Raw genomic sequence first — 19,678 nt, 5'->3', positions numbered from 1 at the left:
CAGAAAACAGAAAACATTTGGGCATGTGGGGAGGGGCAGGGCTGGAAATGTACAAAATTCTGTTATTTGGTGGTCAGAAATATAGACTGGCAGAAAATGTAAACAAAGCATAGAATTGAATCAAAGGTGCATGGACGACACAAAGCAGGTGTCACAGTTACACTTGGGGATACTTGTGGTAATCCTCCTTTGGAAAATGTCAGTATGTCTGCTTATTAAGCCTCTGGGTTGTGCTAATCCAATCTTTCCAAAGAAAATGTGTTGCAATCAGATGTATAACCACAGAAAGTGAGCCAACGCATTTCTGCCACGACCTGTAATAATAAAACGTAGTATGTTTGGTTCACTTCGTGCAGTCGGGTCGAATTGTAGCTCAACGTGATCAGACTACACTGGGGGTTTGCTTGGAACCGGTCCGAAACCACATCCCTTGCAAGTGGTCTCGAGCTGATTGTTTTGGTCCACGTCCGAGTGCAGTTGCTGTGCTCATATCTGTCTAAATGAACTGCAGCAAGGAGGAAAACAGACCAGGGCTCGAATCAAGTGGAGTGCACATGTGAAAGCACCCAAAGAAGACTGCGAAGCATCGAGAGGTCAAGTGACATCTCGTCAAAATTTGCCATTAAAATGTTCAAACATATAGTCGGCGAAGTTACTCAAATTCTGAAACACTTCAGGTCATTTCAAAAGCCTACAGGATAAGCTCAATAATGCATCCCCAAAAATAGGACCTGTTTTTTTCTTCCTTCAGCTCATGAGAAGTTGACATTTTAGAGATACGAGGTTTTCACCGGACATGCAGGTCTAAGCACTTACAGGGTCTTGATGGAGCGGAGAGGAGTGAACAGCCCTTTGCTGATCGTCTGTAGCTTGTTGTCGTACAGCGAGAGCAGGTTGAGGTTCTGCAGGTCCTGGAAGGTGTTGACTCTCAGGCAGTTGATTTTGTTGGCGTTTAGCAGCCTGAACCACAAGGGGAGACAGAGTCAGCATTATTTATTGAGCCATGTTCAGTTTATTCATTTAACTTTGCGCACCAGACAAACAATAAAGACAATGCAGATGATGACAGAAATGATTTTCCTCAGGCCACACATATCATTCCACTTCAAAAGCGCCGCTCTCTTCATCTCTTACCATTTCTTTGCCTCTCTCTGCCCATCGCCCTTCCCCTTCTCCACATAATCATGATTATATATATATATTTTTTTTTTGGCAATGACACAAGAATCTGAAAATTGCAGTATATATTCACTTTCTCTACTGGCAGAGAATAGCTACTGTTGGCTGCCGGTTTAATATCTTGTTTTGATGAGAGAGAGAGAGGGAGAGGAGAGGAGGTTGAAGAAGGAGGAGGTGATGGAAGAAAAATGGGGTGAGACAGAGAAAGGACAGGTGAAAATTTAATTTGGAGTGATACAGATAGACACGTAAGAGGGGGAGACAGGCTGACAGGCAAAATAGAGGAGAAGGAGACAGGGAAAATGAGAAATGTGAGAGAAATATCAGGTAAATGACAGGAAATGTTTTGCAGCCTGCTCCTCTCCTCCTTCCCTACAACCCTTCCCGCCTTTCACAGCTCCCCTTCATTAGCTAATATAACCGTGTTGTCAAGTATTTCCCCTGTTTCTCTTCCCCTGTCTCTCCCTCCATCTTTTCACTGTCTTTCTCACACACACTCCCTCTTTTTTCATTCGCTATTTTATTTTATCTCTCACATTTTTGTTCTCTAGCACGCTCACTTTCTCTTTCTCTCTCTCTCTCTCTATCTCTTCTTTTTCCTCTCTCATTGTCTGACAGGTGACTAACTTGGTACAGCGGCTGAGCTTAATCATCTCAAGCCATCCTAACGAGCGCCCGCACTCAACAAACACAAACACACACACACACATGAAAAAACACATATGAACGCATGCACACACACACACACACACACACACACACACACACACACACATACACACACACATGCTGCTCTGCGACATATCCACGCCTCATTAGGCAGCTCACAGGGGGAACTAATTACTTGAAACTGCACCAGTAAAACAAAGCAGCACAGACAATATAAACAGTGGATGGTAGCTATACAAAGCAATAAACACATCTTCGCCAACACGTGGAAACCACGTAAGTCAAATTTTTGATGTGAATTGGAGGTTTACTCGCCCCTCCGTGCACCGAGTAAGCTTCAATGCCTGTGAAAACCTACTGAAACGTTAAAGGATAATTCAGCATGTGTGAAAATCTGCCAACTCCCTGATAAACTGATCACCTTCCTGGCGATAGGAGGTTTTCCTCTGTCAGTGCTGAAATGTCAAAAGACACATCCCCGCCCCCACGCCTGCTGAGCAAGAGCCAACCCTCCAGGCAGCATCTTTGCGTTGGTTAGACGTGCCACACACTCTTAATGTGGCACTGACCACCGATGTGGGGAGACATGACTGTAAAACTAGTCATTCACGACTTTATTAATTCATTAATTGAATCAGACACAAACACACACACAGTCTAAAACTATCCTACTACGCAGCCAAACACACAAACACAAAACACTAGTATTTTAAACGAGTGTTTTATGTCTGCAGTATCATGTCAAAGGCATGAGGGATATGATTCTCCAATCAGGGGCTATTTAAATGGTAATGATGTGCTAGAAATAACTGTACTTGGACAAGAAAACACACACTCCACATCCCTCTGCGTCGTCTCTTTCGAGTCACCTGCTTCTTTTCCCACCCTGTCTGTCTTCCTACTGTCTCACTCTCTTGCTATCCATCCATCTCCCTCTCTCTCTCTCTCTTTCCTTCTCTCTCTCTGTCTCTGCACCATGCATCCAAATGATCTGCCTAGGCTCGTAAAAGGTGTTTGTGGGTTAGATTCACTCATCCTCATTCTCTCTGCTTCACTTCACTTTACGATGGAAAAGCCCAGAACATTAGCTGTTTCTGCAGTGGACTGCGGCATTTGCAAGGACCATATGCCGGATACAGTACCGACGTGGCCGTTGCACAAATCAGACTTTATACTGCATGCTGAACTATTGCTGCAGTTTGACTCCATCCCCGAGAGGAAGTATTTACAGAAAAGAAATCAAACTCTCCTGCCCTCTTTTTGCTACTGAACAGTACACGGAACCATTTAATAACTACTGAGCAAGATTTAGTTTTGTGCTACAATGTACTAATTTGGTTCTTGTTAAGCATCCAAGAGAGAATTGTCTGCACACACACACACACACACGCACACACACAGGATGCAGCATAGACGGAAGATAAATGCATGAGGAGGGATTTCTACAAAGGCTGCTCCTGTGCTGTTGTAATAATTCCTGCGAGGACGTTCTGTCCTGTGATTACAGGTGAACAGTGAAGCGCTTGATGCTCTGGTTTTATCACCACCGGCACCACCAGGCCTGCGACATACGCGTAGCTCATGTGCCATATACTTTAATGCAATAATACCCACGAGGCCGTTCTTCGCTGTGATTACTGGTATGAAGCTAATGCAGCCAGATAATACTTGCTTGTGCCTAGGTGTCACTAAATTACCGTAATCACACACAATCACGTACAAGACAAAACATGAACGGTGCCAAGTCTGCGCGCGGCACGGATCCAAGTGGATTCAGTTTATTAGTGTCAAATTAACAGACAATGCGAGCAAATTCTGGTAGGTGGCTCAAAAAGGTTAGTGGGTAACTTGAGTCACCGGATGACAAGATGCTTTTATATGATCTGTCTTCTGTTTTTAGGGATTTTAAGAGGCCAACTCCAGGTTTTTCAAAGCCCGGAATTCCCATTACTTTTACTTTCTGGAGAACAGTGTACTCTAAATAGTGACCTTTAGCTGCCTCAGTAGAAAAAAATCCCCACCCACTCCATCAAATAAAACTGTGTCTCTTTCTAACTAGCCTATCGATATCCTATTGATTTCTACTTTTGAATGATCCCTCTCCATCTCACACCCCACCCCGACATCTTCTCGTGGTGCGTTCGGGCGGTCTTTGTCAACTCGTAAAGCAGAAATTTCCACGTTTACCACCTGGAAAAGTACTGACATCTTCAATGTTAGGTTCTGTTAAACCAGAGTTATGAATTGTGATTGACTGGATACATGTGGATCTAACATCTGGATGACGTCATTGGCCTAGCTTCTTGACAACCGAAAGGGCATACAATAAAAATAAAAACACAAACTGAAGAATACGAGTTGGCCACTTTTGGACTTGAGCTGATGAGATCTGCCCAAATGAAGCGTTAGAACAGGAAATGCACAACATCAAGGAGGCAAAATGCAATTTCATGGAGTCCCCTAAAGCATTATGGCATAAAATTATGGAAAAATAGATGTACAATATATACATTTATTTAAAAAATACAGTGTAAATCTAGCTGCATTTCTCCAGGGAGCATTATGGACTGTATTGTTCCCAAGTCAAAACAAGTATTGTGCTTCCTGAGTATTTCAGCCTGTCTGTGATGTTCTTTTGTTTACTGAATAATGTATTTCAGTTTGTTTTCTCCTGCTGGGGGGGACCACACACACAAACAGATACATAAAATACATAAAAACACACTGTACAAACACACACACACATGCTCCAACACACACAAACACACACACACACACACACACATGCACATGCACACACGCAGCCACACACCCACACATGGACACAGAATCGGTACTCACAGCAGCTGCAGGGAAACCAGTCCATCAAACAATCCTTTGGGCAGCTCAGTGATCTTGTTGCCATACAGCACCCTGCACAGAGCAGTTTTCACAATAACATATCAGATGCTACAGTAAATACAGGGTTTTCCCATGTGTGAAAATGCTTTCACTATTTAAAGATACTGTTCCTTCTGAACCTGACAAGAGCATGGTTCTACATCAAACATCCACAACCTGTGCTCTCCTATGTCTCCTCATCGTACTAAAGCGCATTTCTATCTTTTTGTGAACACTTTCTTCCAATAAGTGAACAGTTAGGATTTCACTGTCTTGTTTAATGACCCTTCAGAGTTGATGATGCTGTTATGGCGACTAAAGCTGTACATTTTCTGTTGCAGGTTCGTTTTGCTAACCACCCGGCCACCCTGCTCACCGAGTCCTGCTTACTGTAATTTATGCCATGTGCTTTGCAATAAACAGCAAATAATTGCTAAAAACTGCTGAATGAGATCCTTGCAGCATGCATACTTGTTGCACACTTGTAGATTTCCATCCAAACCACAAATTATACAATTCCGGGAGCACCCAAGTTTAAACTCACATTTTAGCATGTAATATTAGCTGTCATGTTTTGCTTCCTCTACTGTAAAACAGCGGGAATTTTTAATGCTCTAAAGCTAAAGCTTACGGCACAAATGTGAACCGAAATGGCCAACGTGACTCTGAACTGTATTTCCTTGCATAATGCGTCTATATAAATTTTCTTTTATCACTGCAGGTTGCTGTGTTTTCTTAAGAGGTCCTCAGCCCAGCACATCCCCCACGTAAATCCATTACTGATACCACCACCAAAGACTTTCTTTTAAAAGGCAAGGCAAATCCTGAATATATCAGCAAGGAGTGAAAAGCCATCGTGCTCACCCAGCTGGAGAAACTACTTTGGTGAGTGGAGCCAAAGAAGTACAACAATCAAAGAAGAAAAGTTGTCCGCCCTCAGAAGAAACACAGTGTTACAGGGGTTACTGGTTTTCCCCTAGGTTTTTATATTTGTAACATTTTTGTCAGATTTTTTTTTTTCCTTTAAAGTAAGGCTTTCCTCAGCGTGCATGCTGCTGTGCACCATTCATCGTATTTGATTGTCAAACCCCGAAAACATGTTTGAGGTGTACTTTGTATGGCAGCTGCAGTCATTTAATTCACTTGAGTAGTTTTATATTTTGCTACATCACGCCTCAGCTGGCCTGAGCCTCATAAGTCGTGCCACTCAGTGACATTTCCTGCCCAAATGACTTGACTGGATGTGTGTGTGTGTGTGTGTGTGTGTGTGTGTGTGTGTGTGTGTGCATGTGCATGTGTGTGTCCAGTGTTAACACCCTGCAGAGTTCACCTTGTCTGCCCCTTCTTGTCTGTCTGTTTCATGCTCCAGATTGATTCAAATTAAACTGTCCTTCATGTTCTATCACACTCGCCCTCAGAGACACTGTTCGATCACACACACACACGCGCACACACACACAGACCTATATGCAGATACACATACAGTACATGCACACACCTCACTGCATTGTGTTGTATCTGTCAGCATCGACAGCAGCAACACATTCCTATTTGCTAAATGCCTAGAAACTCAGTTACGCTCCCATCTGACTGTGTGTGCATCTGTGCAAGCCTGCCTGCATGTGTGTGTCTTTACGCATACACACACCTCTGTGCACGTGTGTTATACTTACAGTGAGGTGAGTGAGCGAAGGCCACTGAACGCATCGGCTGCAATGTCAGAAATCTGGTTCTTACTCAAATCACTGGGGGAGGCAGTGAGGGGGGAGAGGGAGAGAGGGGGAGAGAGAGAGAGAGAGAGAGAGAGAGAGAGAGAGAGAGAGAGTGTATTAGTGTAACACACATTAATGGAGTTCAGTCTCTGTGAATGTCCTAGAACTGTCTGACAAATGATCGTGACAGAATACATCAAGAGGGGTCAAGGCAAGAAGACAAGTATGTTAAAAAAAAAAAATGGTGAGAGTGACTGAATGTGTAAGTAAATGGGTGAGAGAGAGAGAGAGACAGAGAGAGAGAGAGAGAGAGAGAGGCAGCAGGAGGAGGCACAACAACACTGAGTGAAAGGGAGAGAAAAGAGAGCAAATGAGTAAGAGAGAGAGAGAGACAGAGAGAGAGAGAGAGAGAGAGAGAGAGAGGAAGCAGAGCAGTGGCATGTTAAGTGCAGTTCATGTCACTCACTTCCACTGCTGTAAGATATATTATTTAACACTTCTGTTGAGGTGAGGCTAGAACTCCATCTGTGTGTGCATGTCTGCGTATGTGTGTGTGAGTATGTGCGTGTGTGTGTGTGAGTATGTGCGTGTGTGTGTGTGTGCATGTGTGTGTGTGTGAGTGGATAACCCTACAACCTTGCATAAGTCTGCAAGTCTGGCATTTCCAGGCATTTGCATGATAAGACATTTTTTTCACCAGTGAGCCCTCTGTCTGCGGATGTGTGAGAGAGGTGGAGAAGGGGAGCACGTCGTTCTGTGAGTGTGTGTGTGTATGTGTGTATGTGTGTGTGTGTGTGTGCACTTGTCAGATTAGGCATATGCATATATTTGTGTGGTCGCAGTGAAAGAATATATATACATTTGTATTGTATTGCATTTTATTTGCAGCCGAGGCCTTGTGTGAGTTCAAGTGTGCCCTTGCATGAGAATATATGAGTGTGTGTGTGTGTGTGTCCCGTCCTGAGTGTGTGCATTCATTTGCACCCTTGTGTTAGTGTGTGTGTGTGTCTGTGAATGTCTGTGAATGTGTGTGTGTGTGTGCTTTATGCAGGCAGACTCACATCCTCTTGAGCTTCTTGTAGGCAGAGAAGGCTCCTGCTGGGACACTCTTAATCAAGTTCTGCTCCAAACGACTGAAGAGGGAGAGAGAGAGAGAGACACAAAGAGAGAGAGAGAGAGAGACTTGATTTTTAACACACCTTTCTGCCAAAATATGAAAAAAGAATAAATCAAATGCCTTGCTGCGACACATCTCCCAGAATCACCCCGATGAGAGAAAAATGATGCATACGCCCTTCAACAACAAATCCCGTGTATGTAATTTTTCACCGTTCAATGTCTAATTCCACCAAGGACGGAGAACTCTTTTATTTTCATGAGGCGTTGTTTACCCCATAACCTTAGCCAATCACAAAACTGTGCAAGTGTTGACTGTTTGATTAAGATTTTTTTTTTTTTTTTTTTTTTATTGTTATTATTATTGACAAAATGTTCCAGGGGGCTGGCTTGTGATTTGCACCGAGGGCCGGTCAAGGTCGCTTGGTGTGAAATGTTGAGTCTGGTTTTGTGACGTGGCAGTAATGAGCTTACACGGGACCTGCTCTCTAGAAAACCGCACCAACTCAACAAATCTCTCTCTTGCACCAGAAACTGGACTGTTGATTACAACGGCTGTTAGGGTATGAGGAGTAGATAGAGCAGATTGCATCACGGTCAATTCCAATCTTGCATTCTGATGGCTGGGAGGCTTCTCTCGAGCGCCAAAAATCTCCTAGACCACATTTCGGTGAATGCATTACTCAGCCTTGTTTGCCTTCATTACCTGTAAATAAGCGAATACAAAAGCCGTTGACCTCTTGAACTGTTGCAGCTGATACAAAGTAACAGCTGCAGCAAAGAATTACAATGATATTACAAAGTCGATAGGTCTTGGAAACATAACATTAGAGAACTCAAAAAAGAACCTAAAAACTGATAACCAGCCTCCAATCAAAAGTAGCGTGACTTAAGAGTTTATTGAAATCCTTGATGAGGATGTGGATGCTCTGGAAAAAAAAAGCAGACGCCCTGGGCAGTGAATGCATTTACCGACTGGGTGAAAAGCACGCGTGGCGAGTCAAATAAATTTATCAGGTTTATCACAAGCCTTTGTCACATGATGCTGCTTAGCAACAATCTAAGCAGCCACACGGTAAACGGAGCCATTTGTCTTTGCGGAATCGTTTTGTCAGCATCTCCTCATGAAAAATCAATAATGAAAGAATAATGAAAGTGTTGTATAATCGCAAGAATACACTTGAGGCTGTGCTATTCAAGGCTGCGGCGTATCAGCTGCAATACTGCACACTATACAGTAGTGCTCCCTCTTGTGTATTTGTGTATTTCTTAAGTATGACATCTCGGTAAGTAGCTCAACTTGCTGTCAACAAAATAGACAAAATAAATGACTTTTAACACTTTTAATGTGCAGCAGGCAACGTATATTCATACTCTGATGCTCCCAATTATAACTGATATATTTCGATCTGAAACTTTTGTAAATCTGCCAGATCGCTCTCCTCTTAAAATGTAAAGTCAGACAGTATTCATGAACGCAGCCTATAGGTTCCTGAGCTTTTTCCAGCCTAGGGCCAAAGGGAATTTATTACATTTCTTTCCCTGGAAGACTGCAGACTCATTACAGCATACTGGTTATATTATTATCACATTGGGAGCCATCAGAGCCGGGCCTACAGCCCACGATCGGCGAAACTTAGTTTAGTTTCCGCTCTCTGGACGGTCTAGACGGACACATTAATTTATGTAGCTCATGGATTCTTCACTTCTGTTCTGTTACCGTTTTTCATGAGGGGAGAAGGCGTGTGAGAGGAGAGAGGGGAGGAGAGGAGAGCAGAGGAGAAGAGAGGAGAGGAGAAATAAGAGCAGAGGAGGAGGATGCGCTGAGGTCCCAAGGCCAGTAACAGGGTCAGCTGTCAGAATGATAAATGGGAACTAATCCAAACTTCTTCTTCTTCTTCTTCTTCTCCTCTTCACCCCACAACTCCCTGTCCTCCTCTTGACCTCCGCTCTCCATTCCTTTCTCCTTCTCTTCTCCTCTCTCCTCCCTTGGCTCCCAGACCTCGACACCTGTATCCATCCCTCCAGTCACCCATTCTTCCATCCATAGTGTAAAATCTATTTAGTATTAGCTTTAGTGAGGCCTGTAAAACTATGCTGAGAGGTAAAAAAATAAAATAAATAAATGTAGTTATTGAATTAAACATGAAGTAATTCCTTGCAAATCACCTCTAAATCATTTCCAGAAAAGCTTAGCTTGCTCCTGTCAAGCTCCAGATGTTATTGTTCAATACTTTACTGAACTCGCTTGGTTACCAGCAGTGGCTTCCTCAGATATTCCAATAAAAAAAAATACAAATCAATTCTCTTGGTCTTGCATCGCCGGTCATCTTTAACTGCGCTGTAAGTCACCTCGCCGCCTAATATGGGCAATATACTTTATAATAGAGGCTCCAAAGCAAGTCTTCATCACTTTTGCTGGGTTTAAATGCAATTTGTTTGAATTTATTGCACCACTTTGCGACTCCTTCCCGGTAACTGGTGTTTTTTAAAATGAAACGCTTACGTGGCCTTGGCGTCCGATACAACGAGCCCCCTTACAGGTGCCTGTTTCACAGCTTGGCTTCCCCAGTAACCCCCCGCCCCTCCAAACACACTCACACACAGCAGCCAACAACACTCATTGGGACTCGGGGGTCAAAAGAAATCAAGAACATCCAGACACTGACAAAGACAATCTGCACACACAACAAGTTTTAAATCATATCTGGGAGCAGTAAAACAAGGTTGAGACAAAGACGCTTAGAGGCTCAATATCAAAGGATGTGTAAAGGGAGAGACGTTTTAAGGGGCAATATAAAAAGATCTATAAGGTGAGGAGGCTGAGCGATTGTCTGGTTAAACAACAGATTGAAACAGGAGATTGGCTTGGCAGGTGAATGTGTATAGGGTGAGTGCACACACACACACACGCACACTGACACACACTCACTCAAACACACACACACACACACTCTCCATTTATGTCCTTTGTTGGTCTATTAAAGCAAAACACTTTGAGACAAATATGTTCAGGTAAATAACTTGATGCATATATTTGTCTTGAGGTGACAGTTATGACATTTATTAGCGCGAACTTGCATAATATACATGCACGTGCTTGCACATGCAAACACACACACACTTGCATACACCTCAGAGAGCCACACACTCACAAACACATACACATAAATTCATGCAAATTTATAGTATAAATATAGATTAGCCCTCTAGCAAATGCACACACACACACACACACACACACACACACACGCACACACGCACACACACGCACACACTTCTTGGCAATGATCCTTGCCACCAGCATGCAGAGAGATGACTTTGTCACTATTGGAGGACTGACAATACATCATCCTATTATGTTCTATTGTTTTTGGCTGCAGCAACAGCATTCATTGTAATAGATCCAAACTTAATTCTCTGTGCGTGCGTGTGTGTGTATGTGTGTTTGTGTGTGTGTGTGTGTGTGTGCACATGTGTATAAGTATGTTGTGCAGATCTCATCAGAATATGTGTACCTAGGTGTGTGTGCCTCATTCATAATGCAGTGTGTGTGTCTGATCCTACCAGAATGTGTATGTGCAAAAACGCATTCATGCTCTAGTGTGTATATTTCTTCAAGTGTGTATCTATCTCAAAATACATGCATGTAGATGCATGTGCATGTGCGTTGCTCTGTGTGTGTGTGTGTGTGTGTGTGTGTGTGTGTGTGTGTGTGTGTGTGTATGCACGCTTGTGTGTCCATATTACTTATGCTGGGGTGGTATAGCAGTATTGGCGCAGCATTGCGGGGGAGAATTGCTCCTTTACTCACAGAGCAATCAAGCAGCTGTCCTCTGTACAAACAAACAGGGTACAGCGATCAATACGGATATCAAACACGTCCCACTCTGTGTGTGTGTGTGTGTGTGTGTGTGTGTGTGTGTATGAGAGAGAGTGAAAGAGAAGGAGAGATGGATGAGTAGATAGAGAGAAAGAAAGAGAGAGACAGAGGGGGAAGGAGTGTGTTGAGAGCAAGGGTTGCAGTCTAAAACAAGATGCCATATGGAAGCTCACAAAACTTGTAAACCTGTCTCTCTCTTATACACACACACACACACACACACACTGCACACACAGAAAAGGTGAGACTTAAGGCCTAGCTCATAATGATGAATCAGCCACCTACCTGTCCACATGGAGTGCCTAGAAACAACAGTCATATTTGTAGAGCGTGTGTATGTGTGTGTGTGTGTGTGTGTGTTTATGTGTGTGCATGTGGCATAACTTTGTTTTCTCATATCACCTCTACCTTAAACGCCCAAGTTATAAATGTAAATTCACCAGGAAGGCACACAGTCACTGAGTTTCTTGTTTGTTCTCTCCATATTTGGTCTGTCTAACAACAAACAAACTGCACTCCTAACTTCACAGCTGAAGTGTCACCTTAAGAAGAAATATGACCAGAAATTCCCCCGAAACAACATGAATGACGCTTTCTCTGCGACGTCTGCCTTTCACACAAAGACAAGGCAAATGAGATTTCATGTAGGCTTTCAGTACAGCAAAAATACATGATGTGCAAATGCGTCATATAAATAAGGTGCAACACCGTACATATGTATGGAAAGTGTGCAGCATCTGCAGAGAAAAAAAGAGCTCGGGGCAGGCTTACATCTCCACGATGCCCTCAGGCAGGTTGGCTGGTATGTCGGTGAGGCCTTTACGCCGGCAGTCCACTATGTTGTTGTTGCAGCTGCAGCTGGGCGGACACACGGCTACCTGTGGAACACAAGTCCTTGCCTCCGACTGGGCCGGACCTGCTTGGGCAGAGATCAGAGTTACACCAGTATGCCGGTTTTCTGATGTATTGCACTGATAATAACCATTTAGTAAACAAGGAATATTGTAAAATTGTAATTTTCGTAATTTTTGTTTAGTCACAGGTATGTCAAAACAGTCTGTGAAACTGTATTATGAAATTTTGTTTGCTTTATATATTCTACTTTTACATGTAACTGTTTGATAAAGTTTGTTTTTTTTTTGCGGATAATCCAAAAGTTTTTTCCTACTGAACAGGTGCAGTGGGTCATCCTGTCCTAAGAGGCTGCTAATGTTCAAACAATTATATTAGTCTAGGTTTAAGAGGGCATGACGGTCTAAATGGTGTTTCAGAGCATTTTGTGCCGTGACAAGACTAAAAAATACGGCCTAACGAGATGCAGATAAACAAATAGGGGAGAGGTAGGGAGAAAATGGGATAGGAGGAGGAAGAGAGAGAGAGAAAAAGCAGTGGAAAGGATATGGAGGTAAGAAAGGAGAGCGGACGGGACGGTGGGACGGAGAGAGACAAGAAACAGGAGAAAAGGGGGCGATAAAGGCAAAGATGGAGAAGTAAATAGGGAAGAACAAAAAGTAGAGGATTGAGATTAATTATGTTTTTAGGGGTGGCAGGACACACACAAGAAAGAAAGAAGGAGAAAGAAAGGAAGAAAGAAAGACAGACAGAGACAGAGGGAGGTCTGTTATTGATGCTTACGGGAGGGGAAATGAGCGAGGTGTTGTGAGAGGTCTGGTATAGAGCATGTAGGCAGAAAGACGAGGCTGGAGGCTAATAAAGAGAGAGCAGCCTGACAGTCTATTAGCACAGAGAGCTGAATCAGAGCCCTATAAACACTCCCTATACTATCTGAACCTGATAACACCGCTGCTCTTATACTGGCCTTTTAGCTGATTACGCTCTCCATACTGTGTAATTCTTCCAGTGGTATAAAGACACTGCTGTACTGTCTGTACTGTAGGTGATAACACCACCGCTTTTCATTCTGGCCTTTTGGTTAATTACACTCTCTGCACTGTATGCCTCTGGTTTGGTGCTGTAAAGTCTCCACTGTCAACAGGAGCACACGTTTAAACGACTCCACTCTTTATAGTGCATAATACTCCATTACTGTTACTGAGAGTTTAATTAAGGGTCACTTTTGTAACAGATAGTGGCTTTCCATCTGATCGCCCTCCAAGCATTGTGATAATGTACGTGCATCAAGACGAGTCACGCCTCTGCCTGTTCGCCGTCCCTGCGAGAGCTTTTTTTTTTTTTTTTTCTCTTATCTAAAAGTTGCCAGTTTTAATCATTTATTTATGGCAGAAAAATATACATAACAGTTGAAAAACGGTAGTCTGTCAAGGGGAAAAAATAAATAAATAAATAAAACCACATTTTTTTTTTTTTTAAGAACTTCCTTTAACCCTTTATAGGGCACTCATTGAAATACTTATTAGAGAATACTGTTATTAGAGAATATGACAGGACTTTATTACTTCTATAAAAATTTTCTAAAATTTTCATTTTGTAATAGAAAATCAAATCCATTGAGATTGGTCAAATGCCACAATCATGTGACCTGGGATGTAGAGCGATCTTTGCTGATTGGCTGGGTGAAGACCAAATGATTATTGAACTAACTGAGACAGGGGATGGGCCTGATATGTAAAATTTTTGAAATTACCAAAAATAGTCACTTGCCCTATAAAGGGTTAATTCCGAATGGATCAAATTGCTTCCTGTGATAATGATAATGGTTACAAAAATGACTGTGTATACTGTATATACAATGTGTCTTTATTCCATGTTGAACTTCTGTAGTGTTTGCAGTGCTTGTTTGTTAAGTGTGTACGTGTGGGTGTGAGTCAACTCACCGTTGCAGACAAAGTCTTTCTTCTGCACATCTGGGACGTTCAGGCCCCTCATGTGGGCGGGGGCCATGCACTGGGTGAAGGGAGCCAAGCCCCGCCTCGCTCTGAGCCAATCAGAGAGCCAGGAGAGGTGACAGTCACAGTGGAGGTTGTTGGAGTGCAGACGACTGGGGAGGAAGAGAGAGAGAGAGAGAGAGAAAGAGAGAGAGAATGTGAGAGGAGAACAAGTTTGGAGTGTGTGTCAAGGTGAGGGATAAGTCATTGATGTTTTTTATTTATTTATTTATTTATTTGGCAGGAAGGTGTTTGTCTGCCTGTGTGTTTATTCTGTTATCTTTTTCATAATGAAACCTGGTTCAAGACAAAAAAAAAAGATTAAAACACAATTAACTCCTGATTATCGTTGCTCATCTTGTGAGCGCATTATTTACTCTTGGGAGAGGGTGAAAAGTCGGTGTCAGTGCATCTCATCAGGGTTAAATGTATTTTTAGGAACTGTATTCAAATAGGCTCTATATTTCACAGGGCTTCCACCCTAAGGGCGCGAGTCCCCACAACATGACTGTGTAAACAGATTTACGTCCCCACAACATCAGTAATACCTGGCACTCACACACACACACACACCCACATCCACACACACACACCCATATACACACACTGACTAATATCCTCAGCTCTCATTTCCCCAAAGTCTGTTACAATAGAACTCTCTTTAGCATACAGCTAAAGCACAATCCATTCAGAAAGGAGCAGCAGAGAGAGAGAGAGAGAGAGAGAGGGAGAGAGAGAGAGAGAGAGAGAGAGAGAGAGAGAGAGAGAGAGAGAGAGAGAAATGCAGACATTGAGTTTAAACTTGTCACTGAGACTGGTCATCATAATATAGAATGGTTTGAAAAGCAGAAATTAAATGTAAAGTACAGTAGGATAAGTTGAGACAGATTTAAATATATATATTCATTTTTTCATCACATTTCCAGAATACAACAAAATCAGAAAAATAATTCTGGCCCAAATTCAACCAATTAAACCCAAACCTTCATAACTTCTTTACTAAGCAAACTTCTTCCAGACATTCTTGGAAAAATAATTTGTAGACTTTGTAACTGCACGCCACAGTGTCAGATACATCTTGTATATTTAGTTACTCTACTTCCATACATTACAGTGTAACTGTACAGTTGTTCTTCTTGTTTTATTTGCTCACTCTGTTTAATTTCATGTGTTATGTCTGTTTTCATCACCCATGTTAGAAAAGATCTGCTTTGGCAACATGTTTTATTAAAAGGCAATGCGAAGCGCCAAGCATCAATGGCCAAGCACCATTGCATTTAACTAAATTAAACTGAACTGAGACAGAGAAAGAGATAGAAATGGAGAGAGGAGGGAGGATGAAAGTGAGCGAAAGAGAAGGAGTGAACAAGCTGCAGATGAGAAAAGAGGACAGAGAGATGGGAATGTAGGAGAAAGAGTGAACGAAAGAGAGGACGAATAAAAAGATGAACAAAAGTGAAGGTGAATGAGAGAAACAACGATGAAGACATGTATGAAGAGAGTGGAGAGAGGTAGAGATAGAAAAAGTCAAAGCAAGAGAGAGAGAGAGAGAGAGAGAAAGAAATAGAGATAGAGGAGAGAAAACCTAAAGCGGGAAAGTGAATAAAAGGACAAGCAAAAGAGAGGGAGGGAGCGAATAAAAACTTGTGGAATATATTTCACTGTATTGTGCTGCATCTTAATACTGTATATTTTGCATACATCACTCTATGCATTAGTCCATCTAGCATAATCTGGCATAAGAGAAACCCAGAGGTACGTTGTCTTGTCTTGTAACCACTGCTGGGGAATGCTACTTTTCTAAGTTTTTTAACACGATACATTACAGTTTTTCCACCATTAAAGGCAATGTGCTCCATTACAGTGTTATGTATGGAGAAAGGTAACAAATTAGAGTATTTTGGCTTTACTGAAAACAGTCATTTGCAAAGCCTTGTGCATGATGACAGTCTTATGCGTTAACACTATGATCAGTGTGCCGCGTGGCCTTCTGCTCCTGTGATTAACTCTGCAGGATAATAGCAGGAACGACAGACAGGCTGTGTGTTTGTCACCAAATACAAACTGGTGTGAACACTTCCACGATGCTCTGGCCGTCTTCAGCTCTGCCATTAACGTTTATTGGCTGAGCTGAACACAGGTGGAGTCCAGAATAATCCTACACAGCCGCTGCTCTGAAACAACATTTGGACATTTAATTTTTATTTGTTTTTGTGCCAACAAAGACTCAGGATAAATAATAATGTAAAGGAACAGCCTGCTTTTTTGAAAAAAAAAACAAAAAAAACTAAGTCCTTGATTGCTTGAATTGAATTACTTGCAAAATGTGTTAGGTTGCAAGTTATTACAAGAAAAGAAAAAGTAATCTGTGGTAGTGTAACAAATTTGCTTGTGCTTGTCATTGAAACGGATTTGTGCCACTCTATAGTCGATCACAACATAAACATAATAGAAAGTGCCAATAAAAACAATGCAGCGGCACTTACACTGAAATGTGTATCCTTCTGCATTGATGTGTGTGTGGCTGAGCTCCCATATACAGATATCCTACCGTGATCAATCAACCAATCAGATTATTCTAGCTCATGCACACTTGATGACGATGTTGAGATTATTGGATATGTGATGCCGATTGTACAGGGAAACCCCTTTTAATTCCATACATACATCCAATGACATCAATTTATGCGCAGGGACGCTTTTTGTTTTTTTTTTGTGTCACGTAACAGAGATCATGGATCATGTTAAATGCGATGATTTATAACTGAAGTCGGGGGCTTGAGCTATTAACTCTACGAATGAAGCTTGTATTTATGAGTTAGCTGCTGCTCCATAAAGAGCAGAATTCGTCTGGACAAAATGTCTTGTACCACGCCGTGATGAAGTTTCACAGCGCCTGTCACTGTCTGTCTACCGGTTGCACTGGCTGGATTTGGCACTTTAAAAGAGAGAGAGAGAGAGAGAGAGAGAGAGAGGGGGAGAGAGAGACGGGGGGAGGAGGAGGAGGGCGGATGAACAGCAGAATGTCTTGTCAGCGTATTATATGCCAGCCGGGCTATCTAGCCTTTCAGAAGACAGGCCTCCCTTTGTAATAAAGCAGAGGACAAATCCTGTTAGGGAGCAGAGATGGGCTCATTGATGCTAGCAGCGGGGGCAGTGGGTTTTAATACCGCTCTCCCATTATAAATCCAGTTTATAGTCAGACCCCCGCCTGGAGATAGTCACGTCCTGGCCCACCCCCGGCTCAGCCTTAATTACTGACAAGTAGGATTAAAACACAAGGGAGAATGGGAACAGGCAGGGGGTAGGGAGAAAGTGGTGTGTGTGCACATGTACATGCGCGTGTTCGTGTGCGTGTGTGTCTGTGTGTGTGTATATGTATGTGAGTCTAACTGTATGTGGAAGCTGCGTGTTTATTCTTAGCACTGGTACCAGAGGGGCACTGGGCACATCTTTAGTACAGTGACTGACACACAGCGCGCGCACACGCGCACACACACACATGCACACACACACACACACACACACACACACACACACACACACACACACACAGTAGCGGTGGGAGTTCTAATCTTTTCATTGGTATGAGTTTCTGAATGAGAGAGACCATGGGGCGATATCATTACTGCTAATAGAATAGATGGATGCTGCAGAGACAGACAGAAAGGGGGGAGAAAAGAGAGAGAGAAAGAGAGAGAGAGAGAGACAGAGAGAGAGAGAGGGAGCAAGAGAGAGAGAGAGAGAGAAAGTGAATGTGTGTAAGGGGGGAGTGAGAAATTGATAAAGAGTAGTAGAAAGAAAGAGTCATAGACCGAGGTGGCAGGGGAGGTAAGCCTTTTTATTAGACACCTTAAAGTGCTTTGCCTACACACACACACACACACACACACACACACACACACACATTTCTATAACTTCCCTGCTAATCAAATCAGGGACATCTCTAAACATTTGATTGAATGAGTCGTTTTTTGTTTTTTTTATATATAAAAGCAGCAAATTCAGCAGGGGGATCTGAGGGTAGGAAGAAAGACAGGACAAAAAAACAACTAATACAGAGGAGACAGGGAGGAGGAGGACAACGAGGAGGAGGAAGAGAAAGAAAGGACAGACAAGGAGGGGGAGTAGGATGGTGGTGAAGAAGGGCAGGAGAGGGAAAAAAGGGAGGTAGTCAGATGGTAAGAGGCAGCAGAAAACAAGAGGAAGGATGGAATAAGAGAAGGAAGATGAAACAATTTAGAGAAGGGGGGGTGTTGGAGAATGAAGGAAAAGGAGGAGCTGAAGGAGGAAGGGAATGATCACAGCACGGGGGAAAGGAGGATGAGAGAGGAGGCTGACGATAGAAGAGGAGAGAGAGAGCGAGAACTGGGGGGGCTCACTCAGGAGGAGGAAAGAGGAAAATATCGGAAACAAGGAAAGGAGGAAAGAGAAGAAAGGAGGAGAGGGAGGTGGGCGGTGAAGACAATCACTCAGTGTTGACAGAAAACAGAAGTAGAGGAGCGCTTCTGATTAAAAGATACTGGATATTGGTAACTCTGCACTCAAACTGATAGCAGCCTTGTTGCCGCGGCGCTGCCTGAAATCCAATTTTAAGAGTCTGATTTCTGGCTGTGGTGCCAACAGTGTTGCAGCAGGAGGCCGGAAATATAGCAGCGCTGCCATGTGACCGGCTGCTGATAGACACTGTCGCTCAAAAGCTCAAGTGCAGCCCAAATTTTTGCTCCAATAAAATGTTATAGAAGATGAACGGTCTTCTGGCAAGAGATTTTTCCAGTGTCTGTGTGTCTCTGTGTGTGTGTGTGTGTGTGTGTGTGCACTACATGGTGTATAAAGAAAGGGTGTTCCCACTCAAAAAGGCCATTTCTGAATTGTTAGTAGGCTCGCGTGACCGCATAAGTAGCCACCGACAACATGTTGATTTGGAGAGGAAATCCTTCCCTGCTCATGCTCGTTTGGTGGGACTCATGTCGAGTATGGCCGAAAGGAATGCGACCGATGGTTCGCCTTTCAGACGGTCCCAAGGGATTATGGGTAGAGAGCCGACAAGTTGCCGTGCCATTGCTTTAGTGACTTGCAAGATCCCCCCCCCCTCCCCGCCTTTTGCACGACGCACACACACGCACACAAATCAAAGCCGTCATCCATCAGAGAGAGAGGGATGATTTGTCCTGGGGTTACTGTTGGATCTCAACTCTGTGTGTGTGTGTGTGTGTGTGCGTGTGTGTGTGTGTGTGTTTCTGCGGTCATAATAAGAACAGTATTGGAGGTTTCCCCTAATGAATCAAAGCACATTGAACTATAGGCCTAAGCAGCTCTTTCTTGTGGTATTAATGGGGTTACCATTACTCAAGTGTGTGTGTGCATATTTGTTGCACTATCCATCTCTCTGT

At 43.0% G+C, this 19,678-nt stretch overlaps 1 protein-coding gene across 1 annotated transcript in view; it reads right to left on the bottom strand.

The window, feature by feature from the left end:
* slit3 (slit homolog 3 (Drosophila)) overlaps positions 1–19,678 on the bottom strand; it is a 300,414-nt gene that overhangs the window by 66,382 nt on the left and 214,354 nt on the right. The window contains exons 8-13 of the mRNA XM_030062042.1: positions 14,235–14,398; positions 12,211–12,355; positions 7,502–7,573; positions 6,402–6,473; positions 4,690–4,761; positions 817–960 (exon numbers count right to left, since the gene is read on the bottom strand). Coding sequence (XP_029917902.1) covers positions 817–960; positions 4,690–4,761; positions 6,402–6,473; positions 7,502–7,573; positions 12,211–12,355; positions 14,235–14,398 — 669 coding nt within the window. The remainder of the gene's footprint in view (positions 1–816; positions 961–4,689; positions 4,762–6,401; positions 6,474–7,501; positions 7,574–12,210; positions 12,356–14,234; positions 14,399–19,678) is intronic.

This window comes from Myripristis murdjan, chromosome 10 (genome assembly GCF_902150065.1).
Source record: "Myripristis murdjan chromosome 10, fMyrMur1.1, whole genome shotgun sequence".
NCBI lineage: Eukaryota > Metazoa > Chordata > Actinopteri > Holocentriformes > Holocentridae > Myripristis > Myripristis murdjan.
The sequence above is the reverse complement of the archived record's forward strand: the minus strand, read 5'-3'. Positions and strand labels throughout refer to the sequence as shown.